Source organism: Malaclemys terrapin, chromosome 1 (genome assembly GCF_027887155.1).
Source record: "Malaclemys terrapin pileata isolate rMalTer1 chromosome 1, rMalTer1.hap1, whole genome shotgun sequence".
NCBI lineage: Eukaryota > Metazoa > Chordata > Testudines > Emydidae > Malaclemys > Malaclemys terrapin.
The window spans coordinates 175,088,549-175,108,546 of NC_071505.1; the positions used below are offsets into that span (position 1 = coordinate 175,088,549).

A 19,998-nucleotide genomic window follows, 5' to 3' on the forward strand; every position below is an offset into this window, starting at 1 on the left:
CGTGCCAGATGTGCTAAAGGTTCATATGTCCCTTCATGCTTCAATCACCACTCCAGACCCTACGCATCCATGCTGATTGACAGGTTCTGCTTGATAACGATCCAAAGCAGAGCTGACGATGCATGTTCACTTTCATCATCTGAGTCAGATGCCACAAGCAGAAGGTTGATTTTTTTTTTTAATTTTTATGTATGTATGTATGTATGTATGTATGTATGTATTTATTTATTTATTTTTGGTGGTTCGGGTTCTGTAATTTCCGCATCGGAGTGTTGCTCTTTTAAGACTCCTCAAAGCATTCTCCACACTTCGTTGCTCTCAGATTTTGGACAGCACTTCAGATTCTTAAACCTTCAGTCGAGTAATTTTTTAGAAATCTCGCATTGGTACCTTCTTTGCCAAATCTGCTGTGACAGTGCTGGGTCATCATCCGGGACTGCTATAACATGAAATATATGGTGGAATACAGGTAAAACAGAGCAGGGGCCATACAATTCTCCCCCAAGGAGTTCAGTCACAAATTTAATTAACGTGCTATTTTTTTTAACAAAAATCATCAGCGTGGAAGCATGTCCCCCAGAATGTTGCCTGAAGCATGAAGGGGCATATGAATGTTTAGCATATCTGGCATGTAAATACTTTGCAACGCTGACTACAAAAGTGCCATGCGAACGCCTGTTGTCATTTTCAGGTGAAATTGTAAATAAGAAGCAGGCAGCAGTATCTCCTGTAAACATAAACAAACGTGTTTGTCTTTGCGATTGTCTGAACAAGAAGTAGGACTGAGTGGACTTGTAGGCTCTAAAGCAGGGGTCGGCAACCTTTGAGAAGTGGTGTTCCAAGTCTTCATTAATGTAAGGTTTTGTATGCCAGTAACACATTTTACATTTACAGGGGCCGACGGACGGAAGCCCAGACCGGCAGCAGGCTGACCTGCTCAGCCCCCTGCCGGTCTGGGGATCCGTCCGCTGGCCCCTACCAGGTAGGGTCCCAGCCACTGGCTCCACTCAGCCTGCTGCCGGCCTGGGGTTCTGTCCACCCAGGCCGGCAGTGGGCTGAGCGGGGCCGGGACTCCGGCTGGCAAGGGGCTGGTGGCCGGAACCCGGGGCTGGCGGCCGGAACCCCAGACCGGCAGCAGGCTGAGCGGCTCAGCCTGCTGCTGGTCTGGAATTCGGTCCACCAGCTCCTGCCAGCCGGGGTCCTGTTCATCCAGGCAGGCAGCGGGCTGAGCGGGCCGGCAGCTGGGATCCCGGCTGGCAGCAGAGTGCCACTAAAAATCAGCTCTCGTGCTGCCTTTGGCACGCGTGCTGCAGGTTGCCGACCCCACTCTAAAGTTTTACATTGTTTTGTTTTTGAGTGCAGTTATGTAACAAAAAAAAAATCTACATTTGTAAGTTACACTTTCACGATAGAGATTGCACTACAGTATTTGTATGAGGTGAGTTGAAAAATACTATTTCTTTTATCATTTTTACAGTGCAAATATTTGTAATAAAAATAATACACCTCTACCTCAATATAACTGTCCTCAGGAGCCAAAAAATCTTACCGCGTTATATCGAACCTGCTTTGATCCGCCGGAGTGCGCAGCCCTGTCTGCCCGGTGCGCTGCTTTACCGCGTTATATCCGAATTCGTGTTCTATTGGGTCGCGTTATATCGAGGTAGAGGTGTATAAAATGAGCACTGTACACTTTGTACCCTTTGTATTCTGTGTTGTAACAGAAATCAATATATTTGAAAATGCAGACAAACATCCAAAAATATTTAATACATTTCAGTAAAATTTTTTGAGTTAATCGCATGAATTAACTGTGATTAATCGACTGCCCTAATATATATATAATATATTTCATGTGACTTTAGAGTCCACGAAAAAGGCCAGAGACTGAAGTTCCCTGTACTTGTAACAAATACATCATGGGCAGCAAGGCAAGCTTCCTCTCGCTCTCTTGCAAATGTGACTCAGTTATTACCTTGAAGGTTCACTTCTAGAGATACCAATTGAACCTTTGACCCTGCTGTCAACAGGGTTAACAAATCAATACAATCTGTGATGTTGGTTTCTTTGATCTGGATACCTGTCCATTTTAGATCATTACTGATTTGGGCTGGATTCAACTACTGAGCTGCAGATGAAATCCTCTTTATCCCATTACCATCTTATTCCCTCAGACACGTGTTTTGATTGTTCTTAGAAAAAATATAATTCATTCCTGGTTTGTACATTGATACATAAAAATGTGTGTGAATTTTAAAAAGGGGTTTGTTCCATCCCTTGTTTGCATTACGAGTCAACCTTTAAAATAAAATATTTCTTTATACTTAATAGCCTTAACTTATTGACCCACTCTCCAGGTCCCATTTGTGACAAATGTGTCTCTTCATGGGTCACCGTGCCATTTTCGTGTCTGAGAGAGCAGAACAGCAGTGTTGCACACTGACAAGCTGGCAGGTCAGCAGTGCAAGCTTGGGGATTGATTCCCCAAGAAACAGGTACCCCAACTTAATCAGACTTGTACTCGAGAACAAAACTTTAACAGTGATCTGGTAAATGTTAAGGCACAATAACTTCCCAAAGGCATGGAATGTGTGATAGTCACATGTCCTGTTGATAAAGGCATATCAGGTCCCTGTGAAAGCTTTGCATTGCAGTGCAGGTTTGAAGTTGGGGTACCTATTTCTTTTTAGTATCTGTTGGATGTGAAAGCCTTATGTATGGAGTGTTAGTGTGTTGTTGATAGTGTTGTAGGTAATACAAAGGTGGAAAGGAATGCACACATTTTTCACCTTACCTTCTTATTTCTATGATTTTAAAGTTTTGGGTGGGTGCCTCAACCTGAACTGTCACTAAACACAGTTTTTGTTTGCTAATTTTATGGAACTCATTGTTTGTGGAAGAAGTTTGTTTAACATGTAGAAAGATGGTTTAGTGTCCTTTTGTAAATAAGAACTGCTGCGAAAGATTCCTTTTATAAAGGAAATGCAACTGTTTAAATATTAAAGCTGTGACACAAACACAACAAAAGGAACAAAAAATTAGGGCTGATTCTCTTTACCCACACTAATGAGGTGGTTATTTTCCCTCATGGTGGTGTAAGTGAAAATATTAGCTTTAAAGTTGATTATAATCAGTGCTGTTTATGCTACAACCTGTAGTTTTCTTTACAGTAGGGATTTTGTATTTTATCATTTGGGTACTGTTCTTACTTTGTTTCTATTGCTTTGATCATATACAATTAGGCTAAGATAGCTTTATGAAGCATCTTCTCTGCATGATATTAATTACTTTATTGATCTTATCGTTAGGAAGGGAAATGGATAAAATAACTCAAAATATATTTAAATGAAGAAGGCATATGATGCACTGAGTAATTAAATTTAATTTCACATCAAGTCAAGAGGATTCCTTTTGAACATGTAACATTTTTATTTCACAGCTTAAATAAGTTGCTTAAGAAGATGATGTGAAATTTTCATTGGTTTCTTAAAAATTCAATTTCCATAGGGCAAAATAGCTATCCTTGTTATTTTGTAGTTAAAAATCAGGTGAAGAAATAAGTTGCCCCTTATATACCTATATAGCCATACATTGCAAAAGGATACATCATGAAGGACCAAAGGACATCAAAGACATTAGTTAAGCACTGGAGTTCCAACTCCAGAACTATTAACACCACTTCCCACAGCCCCTTGTTAATCATTTGAAAGTCTCCTTTCTGAATACTAACTAGTCTTAGCCCTGCTGAGATTGAACTCTGTTTACATCTGCCAGCCCCAAATACAATTCTCTTCTATGGGATCAGTAGCAGGTCAAGGAAACTCTACCATGATAGACCATGTCTAGGCTGACATTAACTTTACTGTATTAATATTCATGATTTTAATACTTTGTGTTTTAGAGAGATGATTCTCAATAGAGAGAGTTGTTTGTTCTGCATGTAAGGGCATACCTCTATTTGCATAACAATTGAATATTGAACGAAGTGTTTAGAATAGCTAACAATTATGTATTTAAAGTCTATTTTTCAACAAAAAATGTCAACCCATCACATTACTTTACTAACATATGAAATCAAACAAATAAAATCCTGTGAAGTTTTGAGTTTGAAATGTCTGTGATAATTTTCCTTAAACAATGATTTTGCAAAATGAGAGAGAACAGACATCATCCCTTTGCACTTTTCAGGACACTGCTGAACTTAAGTATTGGACCTTCATAAAGGCAGCTAAGATTTCCTTTTTTCAGCAGTTTCTCCCTACTCCCTGCCATTTTTTTTGTTGAGGTACAGTTTACAATACCCTTCTAACAACAAGAATTGAGTCAAGAGTTTAAACACACCATGGCATCAGAGAGAAACAGCAAGAAACTGCCTCAGAGGAAGCAATTATCCCAGTAAGCATTCACAGGCCTTTCAGCAACTTGGTCAACCACCAACTGAGAGTAGACAAGAGAGCCACTACAGATAAGACAAGGAGGGAGAGCATTAACTACTTCTTTAATATCTTCAATCTCTTCCACTATTCATAATGTAATCACTGACATTTACACATTGTGCTTTAAGCAGTTTGCTACTCTGAAGGTAAAGGCTCACACGTGAGGAGCAGACTTATTGTATCCTTGTTGTGTAAAGTATGTGTTATTAGTAAGAGTGTGGGCCATATTTCTCAAGTGATGGATTAAGGTGTAGACCAAGCCAGAGACAGCTAAAACCAGTTGCCACTTTTGAATATTTAGGTCCAAATGTCTATAAATTTAAGTATATTTTGAAAGTTGGACTGAGAGGAGGTGTGATCCAGTGGATAGGACCCTGAGTAGGAATCAGGAGACCTAGGTTCTATTCCCATCTCTGCCACTGGCCTGCTGGGTGACCTTGGGCGAGTCATTTCACCTTTCAGTGCCATGTTTCCCTTCCTACCCCTTGTCTGTCTTGTCTGCTTAGACTGTAAGCCCTTTGAGGCAGGGATTCTTGTATGTCTTGTCTCTTGTATGTGTTTATATAGTGCTCAGCAATTCATCAGCATTGCATTGTACAGCATTGTACAGTGTCATGCAAGTCAGCAGCATTTAATCACATGCTTAAGAGTTTTCTTGAATTGGGGTCTAAATTTGCATTATACTTAATCTTAGTCAAAAGTCTGAGAAGCAGCAATTTTTGGATGAATGTTTTATTTGTTCAGTTATGTTTTATAAAATATAGAAGTGTGCGTATTGCTGAGTTGGTAATACTGGTGCTTCTGATTCAGAAGTAGAGCTGGTTGAACATTAAAAAAATAATCAGTGAAAGAATGGACAAATTTTACTCAAATTTAAAATAAACAAAATAAAAATTGTAAACAACATTTCTATTTTTGGACCAGTTTTGTTAAGAAGATCCTGTGTTCAGTTCTCACATCAGGACCTGGATTAATAACATGTGCTGACACTACAGTATAAAAGAGGTACTGAACTTTTAGAAGTGTCATTCTTCAGGAGATAAGTTTAAATGAAGTGTCTTCTCTCCATACTCAATGCCTTTGAAGGTGGAATCAGAAATCCATTTTCAGGTCTCAAAACCGTGGCAGAAAACCCGTGTATTGTAGCCAGCATTCCATCTCTTTATACACACGGGACCTGATTCTTCATTGCACTATACATGTCATTTTTACATCACTGTAACTTCAGTGGAAAAATACCAGTGTAACACTCATTATGTAATGCAGTGAAGAATCAGGTCCACAATGCTAATGTACAAAAAAAGTCTGTCTCTTTCTCTCTAGTTCCTTCTGTCTCAGAGAAGTGGAGGGCAGGAGCATGCTGTTACTACGCAAGGCTGTTACTGCTTCCCACTCTTTCACTCCATTACTAATCAGTGTAGCATGTTTTGGGAAGCCTTAGGTATGAAATATGTTGTACCAAACTGAATTGCAGTAAATAACAAACAAAAGATAATTAGATATTTAGGGAAAAAATCAGAAGCACATAGTCTCTTTCATTGTTTGGCATTAGAAATCTTATGTGTCTTAAGATGTGTGGCTCAGTAAGGTTTTTTGTCTGATTAGGTTCATGTAATTAAAACCAGAAGAGATTCTGTGTATGGCTGAAAGAGCTAATTAGGCCCAGTTGGTTTAGTATTTTAACCTTAGAGGTGTGTGAACAGCACTTCAGTGGAGATGCTTTGAAAAAATTCCTGTGTAACAGATACTTCAAACCATCTGACTTGCTTAAGGGTAGAGGACTGCAGACATACCAGACAGGGAGTTCAGTTCAAGTTCACTTTTATTTCTGATTTCAGTCGCTGATTACAGTGAAAGATACATACATGACAAAATGCATCCAGGATATATTCATCCAATGGGCTAAATTTACAGTCCTAATTTCAGTGCATACACATAGTAGTGCTAATGCAATTACGGTATGTTTCCAGACATTGAGGAAACACTATTTAGATATGCAGATTTTCAACAGTAGGTCACAAAAGACTGAGGGCTTCCATACACTACAAAGTTAAGTCGACATAATTCAGCTTACATTGACCTAACTGGAGGTATACACACTGTAATGCTCCTCCTGCCGTTTTAACTGTTATACCGACATAATAAGACCACCTCAATGAGAGGCATAGCACTTAGGGTGACATAGAGCGACGCAATGTCAGTGTAGCCACCAGATTGCTTATGTTGCCCTAAGTAGTCTCCAGGAGGTGTCCCACAATGCCCACTGTGACCACTCTGGTCACTGGTTTGAACTCCACTGCCCTGCAGTCAGGTACACAGGTATGCACCCTTCCCTTTTAAAGCCCCGGGAAGTTTTGAAATTGCTCTTCCAGTTTGCTCGGTGTGGAGAGCTCACATAGCTACTGCCACATGAGCATGCCAGCTCCACGCAGAAAATGTGCTCCTGTCTGGCTCTCCGGGGTCTGCTGGAGCATCCACTATTTTTTCCCGTGGAAGCTCCAGTCCCGGAACACCTGTGGAGTCAGTGCCTGTGATAGCTACACATGGTGCACTTCTCTCTGTGTCAAGTGCAAGAGCTGCTACTGTGGATGTTCTCCACCGACACAAGGAGTGTAGTGTGGACATGCAACAGCAGTTTAATTACAGTGGTGGCTGTACGTTGACATAACTGAAGTTTACTTAACTTTGTAGTGTAGATATAGCCTGAGTGTGCTTCAGCATTCACATGTATTCTTTGTTGCTCAGTAAACTACATAACAAAAAGCAGACTAAGATCTTCGGAAAAGGATTCCCTACACCTTCTCTAAAGGTTTAGAGAGGACTCTTATTCAGTGGAGGAGAAATAACATGGTTTTGTTATGCAAGGATATTTGTTCATGGATTATAACAGAGGAAATACTGCATAGTAAATATTTTGTGTACGTACTATCCACTGAGGTTTGAATAGTAGCATGAAAAATTTTTCACACAATTATTTGTCTAGTTCAAGTATTTTCATAAAGCACCACTTCTCTGTTTCTAAATGAGTTTTGGTTGGGGGTGGATTAGTATGGGCTTTGTCATCAGTCCAGGCTGCCTTTGTAATTAAGAAGAACCAAATGTAAAACAAAGTTTAAGTAACTTTTGAATCTTTAATATTTTAAGCTTCTAAAAGAGAAATACACTGAGCTCTGGATTTTCTTTCATCAAGATTATTTATGACACGCTGTGTCTCTTGGCTGCTCCCAATTTCTGTGTTAATCAGGAGGAAATATCAAGTGATGAGGCAATTCTGATGTTTAGTGCCTGATAGTGCCAAGTGCTGACTGAGCACCTTCAAAACACAATTAAAGTTACCAAACAGCTCCAGGGACAGCTGATAGCATTTAACACTTTGTAGATATTCATCTTCTTGCGGGATTAGACTTTTAATGAGGTTGGCTGTAAGAGATAGTAAGATATTTTGAAGAGCAGAACCGAGCCTAACTTCGAAGCTCACATTTTTTGCACAGGCTGGGATGGATGCCAAAAGCGCCATGTAGGAGCTGAATGTTTTTTCAATATCTCCACCCTCAAGACTATTTTCAGTAGAGCAGTTCTGCTATAGCAGGGGTCGGCCGAACCTGCCGCGTCAGCAGGTAAATAAAACTGGCCCAGCCCGCCAGGGTGCTTACCCTGGCGAGCCGCGTGCTAAATGTTGCCGACCCCTGTGCTATAGATAAGCCATTGTACTTATTATCAGCTCCACATCCCCAACCCACCACCATCACAGGGGTTTGTTTGTTGACTTGTGTGGTGGAGAGAGGCGGTTTACAATTCAACTCTTAGGCTAGGTCTATACTACCTGCCTGAATCAGCGGGTAGAAATCGACCTCTCGGGGATCGATTTATCGCGTCCCGTTGGGACGCGACAATCGATCCCCGAATCGGCGCTCTTACTCCACCAGCAGAGGTGGTAGTAAGCACCACCGACAGAAAGCCGCAGAAGTCGATTTTGCCGCCGTCCTCACAACGGGGTAAGTCGGCTGCGATATGTCGAATTCAGCTACGCTATTCACGTAGCTGAATTTGCGTATCTTAAATCGACTCCCCCCTGTAGTGTAGATGTACCCTTAGATTTTGCTCTGAGCAAAAACATGGTATAAGAAAGATCTCAGTCCAACAGTGTTTCTTTTAAGCTTTCTTTCAGTTTGTGTGTGACATTTTTGGGAGAGGAGCATATTTTTGCCATACAATGGGGGAAGGACTTACCTAGAGACTTAAACAAAATCTTTCTTGTTCGTTGTTATAAGGATATTAATTTGGGAATGGTCAGTGCTACACTCTGACTCTCAAAACCTAAAACAAAAAATGTGTGCAGCTTTTTAAAGTAAAGTAATGTTGCTTGCTAAATTATGCATATGTTTTCCCTGTCTTTCTCCGAATCTCTTTTTTAAAGCCCACTTCTTTAGCCTTTCTTCTGACACTGATCTCCTACAACTCTGTGGGTTCTCACCTTCATGCTTTAACCATTTATGTCTTTCTTTCCAAAATTAGATTGTAAATTCTTCAAAGCAGGGGCAATGTCTGACTATATGCATATGCTGTGTGCCGCATGTGACAATACTGAAACACACTCAACATTACAATCTGCCATACATATTGCCAGCAATGTTGTGTGAAATGAGGACAGAATTTCATCTGTCAATCTGAGTTTCATTTCCTTAGAGATTTAAGTTACCCCTTAGCATTTTTTTTAATGCATTGTAGGTTTTATGTATTAAATAGAATGAGGATTACGAGTTGTAAATCAACACTTTAAATATGCTGGTGGTCTTTGTTGCTGGATTTCTCAAACATTTCTCTCTGGGTTTCTTTTTTTCGTCCATTCACACCCTTTGTAGACTTTTTTGTTCTTTGCACGCGCGCGCACACACACATACACACACATATAAGGGCTGTCGATTAATAGCAGTTAACTCACATGATTAACTCAAAAAAATTAATCGTGATTAATCACACTGTTAAACAATAGAATACCAATTGAAATTTATTAAAAAATTGTGGATGTTTTTCTACATTTTCAAATGTACTGGTTTCTATTACAACACAGAATATGAAGTGTACAGTGCTCACTTTATATTATTATTTTTATTACAAATTTTTGCACTGTAAAAATGGTAAACGAAATAAATAGTATTTTTCAGTTCACCTCATACAAGTACTGTAGTGCGATCTCTTTATCATTGAAAGTGTAACATACAAATATACATTTTTGTTACATAACTGCACTCAAAAACAAAACAATGTAAAACTTTAGAGCCTTCAAAACTACTCAGCCCTACTTCTTGTTCAGCCAATCGCTAAGACAAACAAGTTTGTTTACATTTATGGGAAATAATGCTGCCTATTTCTTATTTACAATATCACCTGAAAGTGAGAACAGGCGTTCACATGGCACTTTTGTAGCCAGCGTTGCAAGGTATTTATGTGCCAGATATGCTAAACATTCATGTGCCCCTTCATGCTTCAGCCACCATTCCAGAGGGCATGCTTCCATGCTGATGATGCTCGTTAAAAATATGTGTTAATTAAATTTGCGACTGAACTCCTTGGGGGAGAATTGTATGTCTCCTGTTCTGTTTTACCTGCATTCTGCCATATATTTCATGTTATAGCAGTCTTGGATGACGACCCAGCACATGTTTGGGTTATGAACACTTTCACGACAGATTTGACAAAATGCAAAGAAGGTACCAATGTGAGATTTCTAAAAATAGCTACAGCGCTCAACCCAACATTTAAGAATCTGAAGTGCCTTCCAAAATCTGAGAGGGACAAGGTGTGGAGTATGCTTTTAGAAGTCTTAAAAGAGCAATACTCTGATGCCAGACAATCCCCTTCCCCTTCCCTCCCCCTGCCCCTGCTTAAGTGCAGGGTGGCGATTGGCTGAAGTAGAACTAAAGGGACTTGTCGGCTCTAAAGTTTTACATTGTTTTATTTTTGAATTAAGTTATTTTTTGTATCTAATTATATATTTGTAAGGTCAACTTTCATGATAAAGAGATTGCAATACAGTACTTGTATTAGGTGAATTGAAAAATACTATTTTCTTTTCTTTTTTACAGTGCAAATATTTGTAATCAAAAATAAATATAAAGTGAGCACTGTACACTTCGTATTTTGTGTTGTAATTGAAATCAATATATTTGAAAACGTAGAAAACATTCAAAGATATTTAAATAAAATGGCATTTATAACTGTTTAACAGTACGATTAATCACTATTTTTTTTATCACACAATTATTTTATTTATATATATATATTTAGAGAGAGAGAGAGACATTTGTGTGTGCGTGTGTGTGGTGAATATATGATATTGTGTAACTTTGAGTAACGTCTTGTGGTTTTGGTTTATTGGTTGAATGAATTGATTTATTATTTGTATATTTTTTTTTGCTGCTGAGTGGTCATAACTTATTATTCTAAGTTTAACTCTTAGGACATCTACAACTTTTTGTATGGACATCTTTTGTTGCTTAATGAAATAAATAAAATGAAATTGGGATGGCTGAAATACTCATGAATGGCAAAGTGACTTGTCAGTTAAAGCCCATATAACATGCAATCATATCATGTATTCTTTATACACAACATATGTTATAGAAAGACTATGTTTATAAATATTCTAGAACCCACTGCTATAAAGCACTAGGGACCACCTGTGATCTGCTGTGAATCCACATCTCTTCATTGACAGTTCCCAGCAGTTCCAGAGCTGTAAACACTTTTAATGGGTCTATTTTGTATCCTCCACTTGTAAAGCCAGGTGTCTTTTGTTACCAGGAGTTCAACTGTACAAGGCTTAGAGAGAGCCGTAAAATCTCTAAAAAAAAAAAAAAAAAAAAAAAAAGATTTGAATTAGATTTTCCATAAGTATAAAATATAGTGACTTTTAAAGTCTCTTAATTTGGATCTTTCCAAGATTAGATGCAAAACACTGGGTCTCACTGGGAAGTGGTGGTATAAAATACTTTAAAAACAGAGACTAGTACTTCTTGTTTGTAAGGAAAACTACTACTCCTTAGGTTGAAAATGAATCCCCTACTGCACAAAAATGCCCCTGTCCTGTGGTTTGGGGTATTATGTTACACTGTTAGTTTTTTAACCCACAGAACAATCATTAGGTACTCTAAACTTCAGATGATAGATATTGATGTATAGATATGCACACACACACAATATGAGAGAAAGAGAGCTAAAATATTCTTAGCAAAACCACTGATAACTAGTTACTAGTTACTCTGAGTAACTTAGTTTGTGAGCAGTAACTTTTAAATTACTCAAAGAAGAGATTTGTCTCTTCACTGCCCACCTTATTGTATTGTAGCTTACAATTCAGCAGTAACAGAAGAAATGTGTTGGAAAATCTCAGTATGTAAATTATCCCCCCTATCCGCACAGACAGACCCATCCATGTTTTTCAGACAAATACCTATTATTACATCAAATCATATGTCCACCTACTTCAGTGTCTCCTCTCTGCCATTGCTCATGCTTGAGAGAAAAGGGGGGGCGGGGGATAATGAATATAGGACACAAATCTGCTGTAGCTACAGCTTTCCTCAGGCAAAGCTATTTTATGTTAAAACAAAGGATGATGTAATCTGTCCCATTCAATTGGGAGTTGGCTAATTGCTAAAAAGTAATGGGAAACGTACGTAGTCAGTCAACAAAGGAAGTACGTTTTCAATCAGTCAACAGCGAATAATTCATCCAGGATACATACAGTACTCTGTGCATGCATGTGTGTATTATACACACACACCATATTTATGGGGAGATGATATCTATGTGATAAACATATCATAAACCTGTGCAATTTTTCATATTCCTATGATTGTATCACCTATCCACTGAGCCAGCAACCCAGGAACTTACTTTAACATTCCTGACCCCTCTGCAGCTTCTGTCATCTTTTAAAAACAAACTACCATCCTGCCTGAGGCCCAGGAGGTACAAAAATGAGCCTTGAGACTGTTACCAGCTTTTCTAATCATAAAAATGTCAGAGCTTTAAATCTGATGTCTGAAGGTCCTTGAGGGTTAGAAAGAGGATCTTCATACATATATCACTCCTTACTGTTTGACCCAGAACTCAGGTCTAACTGGGAAGGACCCAAAATATAGACAAGTGACTTTAGGTAATTTTGAGTTGTTTTACATATTTGTTTTAATGTTTACCTCCATCGGAACTTTGTACAGTTACATTCATGGTATGAAAGACACCTGACTGTACAGATGGAAATGAGATCGTTCCAATAACATTTTTTTGAAGCTCTCTAAAATGTTCCTAGATTAGGTGGATTTTTTCTGTAAATTATGATTCATATAGATCAGTGGTTCTCAAAGTCGGGCCGCCGCTTGTTCAGGGAAAGTCCCTGGCGGGCCGGGCCGGTTTGTTTACCTGCCACATCTGCAGGTTCGGCAGATCGCGGCTCCCACTGCCCGCGGTTCGCTGCTCCAGGCTAAGGGGGGCTGTGGGAAGCGGCGTGAGCCGAGGGATGTGCTGGTCGCCCTTCCCGCAACCCCCATTGGCCTGGAGCGGCGAACCGCGGCCAGTGGGAGCCACGATCTGCCGAATCTGCGGACGGCAGGTAAACAAACTGGCCCGGACCACCAGGGGCTTTCCCTGAACAAGGAGCGGACCGGCTTTGAGAAGCACTGATATAGAATGTGTAGTGATGTGTTATAAAGGTTGCTATAAAAATGGGATTTTCATAAATGTCAAACCAGGAGCTCAAGTGCCATTCAAAGTCAATGGAACTTGTGCTCTCAAGTCACTGTGGCACATGTGAAAATCCCCACCTTTCTTCTACGTAAGTTTGATATGAGAATAATTTAACTACCCTCAGGTAAGCCAATAAACTTTTATTTCACATCACGATATAGTCAACATTTATATAGCTATGCAGAGAGAGATATGTGTGTATGTATTCTAGACATATTTATACAAATATACACACATACAATTAATAATATAACACCTTGATAATATTTATTATTGCAGTCCTCTAAATTGTATGACTTTGGGGGATATGACAGTCTAGTTGTGTACTTCATACCCTTCTCTTGCTGTTTGAGGCTATCAGCAAATAAAAACACATTTACCTTACTTAAAAATAATATTTGCCGGTCACCTTTAATACTCCATTCCACATGCTTCAAATTCTAATTGAAATTTCATCATTGCTAGATTGCTAGATAAAGGACATCGCTTTTTCTCTCCAAAACGATGTGTGCTAACGGCAAAAGCATGAAATTTGTATTCAACACTATCTACATTATATGTGCATGTCCATCTGTCTCCATAACTGACTGTCATCATTGTGTGTATATGTCTTATAATGATAATAAGAGTCCAATACCTCTCAAGATGTCAAGTTCTCAGGGATAGATTTCTAGCTGTAGGCAACTTGTGCAAAGTACTTCACATTGTGAACATTCTCTGGCTAGTCACTGATTGTATTAGGCCTTTTAATGTAACTTTATAGGCACCTTTTGTTTTTCCACTACATTTCAATTTAAATTATTATCATATGTGATCTGAGTTTTAAGACTTTCCAACTTAGAAAACTATTAAAGAATATTTAAGTGGAATTGCAGGAAACAGGAGATTTATTCAGATTAATGTATGCATTCTGTTCTGTTGTGAACATGTTTTGTTTAAGTTTAAAAACTTAATTAACCAAGGCTTTTATTAAATGAAGAGAGATTCAGATTTTTGGCTTATATTTCATAATCTATTTTTAAGTAAAATGTAGCAGTGTTCACTATGAAACATCAAGGGGGAATTCTTTGCTTATACTGATTCAACTCCATTAACTTGCAAAGAAATGAACAAGGGTAAATAACAGCAGGAAGTTAGCTAACTAACAACAAATATTGCCAAATACAGGCTCTGTACATCTCTACCTGAGTGCTCAGCACTTTTGAATGTCAGACCCTTATTTATTTGTATAAATGTGGATTTAGGAGCTAAATGTTAGGCTTCCATTAAAACAAAATCTTGGTGTAAATATATCTTACTGCTACATAAGTTGTGAGGTATGGTATTTCTGTCAGGATCTATCTTAGGGAGAAGGAATCATTTATTTACTCTGCCAGTACCACTAATGGCGGGTATAAGCAAGCAGACCCACACTCCTGGTGGTGCATGAGAACAGAAGTCAGATTTTTTTTTTTAAATTGACAAGCAGTTTTTAAATAGCCTTTTTCTTTTTCTTTTTTTTTTTATTTTTGTTTTTGTTTTTGTTTTTTGGGGTGAGGTACTTAACCGCTCTATGGTTAGTGGAATCTAATTAAATGTAAAGTTGTGATGCAGGTCAGAGGGTTTTTCTAATGTTGTAAACCTTTCATAGTTTATAAACAAGAAGACCACAACTCAGCGCTGAAAGACAAATTTGCCCCTAATGCGGGAATTAAATATATTTTCGTCACCAAGCAGAAAGACATTAAAATAATTTGTATGCAAAGACCATATTAGATGTGTCTGATTCTGATATACTAACAGTAGAAAGGAAATTGTAGAACCTGTGGTTATCAAGCATTAAACAGAAGCAAGGAACAGCCACTACTGAGCAGTAGACAAATAGAAGTGGTGTATCTTCTGGATCCACAAAAGTGAAGAGGTTTTAAAATACAGTAATAAAAAGGTATAAAGCTAATAAGGTGAACAAAATGCTTTTGCTGTGAAGGTTGTAAATTAGCCTCATTTCTCCACCCAAAACCAAATTCGTAAAGCATGATTTCATATGGTTGTTTGTTATCCATAAGTAAAAGGCTTTGGAGATTAAAACTTTCTCATTTTAGATGGAAGTCCAAATAAAATGTGCTCAGTATTCTGTATTTTATGCTTTCTATTTGTGAAATGTCAATGTACAGTAAATGAGATGCACCAAGCAAGAGTCTACGTTCAGCAATTAGAGTTTCATAATCATATTTAGCATCTAAATAGCACGGTACATCTTTAAAGCACTTTACAGATATTATCTAATTGATTATTTTAAAAGTAATTTTTATTATTCTTGATTTGTCCTAGATCAGAGGAGGAAAGCTCATGATTACCTACACGAGAAAGAATGATGCTGGCAAGTATGTCTGTGTTGGAACAAATATGGTGGGAGAACGAGAGAGTGAAGTGGCGGAGCTCACCGTTTTAGGTAAGAGAGTGTGTGACACTTCATTAGTGAAAATGCCAGTATTTAATACAGCTTCATTTTTGGTATGGGGAGAAGGAGTTTTAAAGTAAGGTTGTTGTTTTTTAATCATCCACCTCCTTTGCTATGTTCATATTGGGCGTGTTCTTGTGACAGTCATGGATATCTGCCTGATGGCATATTCCAGAAAATAAGTTAGCATCAATATCGGTTCTTCAGCACATAGTGGAATATTGTTGAAATAAAGAGGTTTGTGACTCCAGAACAAGATGAAAATCGAGGGAAAAGAGGAAATAATGAACACAAGTCAGTGAACTATGCTGATTTGTGAACAGAAAATGTAGATTTTTTTTTTCACATATGCAGTCAGAACTGACTTGGTTTTCACACTGCAGATAATTCCAGTTTTAACTGAACATAAGAATATTTATAAATAATATCAAAACAAGAATAAACTTCAATAACAAGCATATGTATCATTTTCCCCTTCCATGAGGAAATTAATATAATCTCAGAAATTTAACTGAATCATTTAAGTAATGAAATCTTAAAATATGGATAGATCTGTTTTATGCATACATATACATTGACCTAGTAAAACAGGAGGTGGGCTACCACTTTGATACTTGCTGAGTGGCATAAATTTGCTACCATACAACTAACTCAAATGATCCTAGAAACATTACACCATGTCTAATCATCATTAAAGGGGATTTTCAGTCAAATTAAGCTAACTCAAGCTACCTTCATTGAAAAAGCACATCTTTTTTGCCTTTGTAGACAAGACTCTATGATGTCTGCAGTGCAGCCTGAGAATATCTTTGGCATTTCATGGCTGCCTCACGATCTTCGGTGCAGTCCTGATTCTGGACTCTCAGTGTGAAGTGCTGCTTCAAAGCAGTATAAGGCTTGGAAACAGCTTAACCCTGTTTATATTGGGAACAAACACTTTGAGTGCAGGGTTTACACCCATGAACTTGGAAACTTCACAGCAACATCAAACTTTGAAAATAGCTGGTTTCAGTTCAAGTTCCTCAGTACTGGCCCTATCTCTAGCAGTGGTATTTTATTCTGTTTGAGGCACTGCCCGCTCAGTGTTCAGTGCTTTGATTTGTTTTCAGTCCAATTTAGAGTTCAGGTGCTGGACATCTTGAAATCCTGTTCAGTGTTTATGAGTTGCAGGGATTCCTTAATATGTTGACAGTATTTAGCATCTCAAACTATGTTGGCATCCTCTCAGCAGTCGTCAAGACAGTGTGGTAATTTTTTTTTTTTGGAAGCTCAGGATATTTTCCTGTATATTGCTGTGATGTTTTCTATTTCAGGTGCCTTTGAAGCACTTGGTTTAGAGGTAAATTTAAGTCAAGTCAACTGTTAGGACTTCCAAACTTTCTGAAGTCTGGAAATTTTCAATAAACTTTGTTTGTATGAATATGGTTCTTATTCTTATTATATAGTAAGTGCCCATACAGCTGCATTGGTTAATTACCCACACCAGTATCTTTTTACCATTATCCCAGGAATGGTAGTATTGATGAGTTATGGTTGTCTTATTGGAAAGGATTAGTTTGATTCCCCTTTCTGAAGACTTAAAGGAAGGAGGAATCTTCACGGGTTTTCCTTTTGTTTTCTGTTTCTCTTTAATTCAAAATTTATCACTGATATTTGTCCTGGGGGAAAAAAAAGATTCCCTTCTGGACAGGAAGAATGATGTAGTGGCTATGGCACTAGCCTAGTTCTTGAGAGAACAGGTTCAGTTCATATATATATGAAAACTGATATAGATAAGTATTCTCAACTGGAGAGATGACATTTTTGACATTTATCCAGCCAAACTTCTCCTTTCCTTCTTATACATTCTGAAGATATTTTTACTGAGAGTCTATTATGAAAATGTCCTAATACTTATTTGAAGCAGGCAAAAACTCTTAGACTATTAATACAGCATTTTCATTCTTAACCTTCCTATAGAATATGGATCTAAAGAACTGCATGACTGCTATGTTCACTGGTATTGCCTAGCAGTCCAGCATTTCATTGTTATAGGGTTTTCTAGGTTAGAATAATTTTTCTTTTGCATAATTTTGCCAAACGTCATTATCTAGACTCTTCTCCTTCAATAAATCTAGGCTTGCCATTTCCAGAATTTCATGTACTGGCTTCGGAGTGCCCAACAGTCTTCCCTGCCACCTTTTTGCACCTACTTGCCTTGAGGGCTTTGGGGATTTTTATTACTATCTAAATAAATGTGCAGGTAAACCTGTTTTGCTTCTGTTGCACCAACACTTTTTTTATGCCAGTTAGCTGCATTATACCTATTTGTGACGGTATCTCCTTTATAACATCCTCTGCCTATTGTTTGGGCTCTTGTAGAGGCAATCCTGACAACTTTTAAGCTCCAGAAGTGAGGTTCTGTTATAATTTTTACTGTACCTTGTGGAGAAAATATATTTATCTGTAAGGGGTATGTTGTTATAAGTTCACACTCATCTACCCACCTTATCCACAGAATGGAAAGTGCATGTTTCAAATATATAAATAAAACCTTTTCAGCAACTTACATTTAGAGCTCAGCGGGATGTTCTCTTCCACTTCATATGTGTTGAGGTTAGCTGTCCAAAAATTCAAAACCTATAGATGTTCCTGCCTGATACACGTTATGAGCATGGACCCTTGATACAGCAACATCTGTGAACAAGAATTATAGAGAAGTAATTTTCTTTTTCTTTGTGCTCGTGAGAAAGAAAATGATCACTTTTCTCTTTGCTCTAACACTTGAAATGATTCTATCAAACACAAACTGTTACTGATGACAAGGTGCAGTCATACTGAAGATTCTGTGGTGGCAGCCTCAGAATATCTTCAGTACTTCACCATCGCATCAGGGTCTCTGCAGAGGCAATACTTAATGAGTGCCTTCTGTCAAAGGTACAATAAAATAATGATGCCTGTTGTCAGCTTTGGTGCCTTGCAGTAGATATGTTTCAGTTGCTGGAGAGAAACTGAGGCCACTTAGGTCTAGTCTACACTACTGTGCTACATCCGTGCAGCAGCACTTATGCAGCTTCGCCGCTGTCCTGCATCTGGTGAAGACGCACTATACCGATGGGAGAGACCTCTCCTGTCGACATAATTACTCCACCTCAATGAGAGGCGGAAGCTAAGTCGGTGGGAGAGTGTCTCCTGCCGACAAGGCGTGGGTGCGGACACTGCTTTAAGTCGATGTAACTTGCATCCCTCGGGGGGGGGGGGTGGCTTTTTCATCCCCCTGAGCGACATAACATACATCGAGTTAAGCAGTAGTGTAGACAAGCCCAGAGTCAGGTCTGATGTAATTTGCATAGTTACATTGTGTACATGATTTTTGTTATTCTTACAGGAAAATTGACCTGGCTGCACACGAGTAACTCTGGAATCCCCACATCAGCCACCCTGAGGCACTGCAAGTCTTGCAGTGCTGTGCCTTTAGTTGTAATCCAGTGTTTGTTTCCTTTCCTTTAGAAAGACCATCTTTTGTGAAGAGACCCAGTAATTTGGCCGTAACTGTGGAAGACAGTGCAGAGTTTAAATGTGAGGCTCGGGGCGACCCTGTACCTACAGTAAGATGGCGAAAAGATGATGGGGAATTACCAAAAGCAAGGTGCAGTATGTTAAGTTACCTTTTGGATAAGATCAAGTGCGGGTATCAATTTGATATTTAACAGTGGATAACTCCTGTGCTTGTATGGATGGGATTGACGATCCAATAGGACTTCTTCTATTTCTGAATCCCATGGCCCTCTACTTAAAGATATAATTCACTTCTGTTGAAACCTTAGACACAGCTTGAACTAAAATCTTTAAATCTACTACAAAAACACCAAAGGTTTCAAGTTCAAACTACAATGTATGGCATGAATGAATTTTGTACTCGAAGTACCTACTGTAAAATGTCTAATAGATAATATAATTAGGCTACAGCACCAAGAAGTGGGTAATGGAATTGCAAGTGATGCAAGATGCAGCCTGCTAATGTATAGTGCTGCTCTTAGGAGACCTGCTTTTTTTGTTATCAAGTCTCCAATTCACATTTCTTCTGTCATTGGCCTAACAGAGTGGAAAGTAAAATAGTCTTGTAAAAAGGAAACACATTTTATGAAGATTTTTTTCCTCATTTTGCTTAAATTACTAATCATCGGTTTTAAAAGTATTGATGTTTTTTTTTTTCCCCCAAAGAGAACACACTGTAACATTTGGGTCCCTTCATCTTCTACATCCAAATCCTGTTCCCTATTAAACCACTGCATATAGGGTAAAATAACTGCTTTCTAGGAAAAGAAACATACTGGCTACATTATGCAAAGATGAGTAAAAGGTGATGAAATTGGAGGGAATATTATAAGGCTA

The 19,998-nt window shown here is 38.4% G+C and overlaps 1 protein-coding gene across 3 annotated transcripts in view; it reads left to right on the top strand.

The window, feature by feature from the left end:
- ROBO1 (roundabout guidance receptor 1) overlaps nucleotides 1–19,998 on the top strand; it is a 1,046,134-nt gene that overhangs the window by 912,814 nt on the left and 113,322 nt on the right. For all 3 annotated transcript variants that reach the window (XM_054047011.1, XM_054047019.1, XM_054047026.1), the window contains 2 exons: nucleotides 15,495–15,615; nucleotides 19,114–19,252. In XM_054047011.1, coding sequence (XP_053902986.1) covers nucleotides 15,495–15,615; nucleotides 19,114–19,252 — 260 coding nt within the window. The remainder of the gene's footprint in view (nucleotides 1–15,494; nucleotides 15,616–19,113; nucleotides 19,253–19,998) is intronic.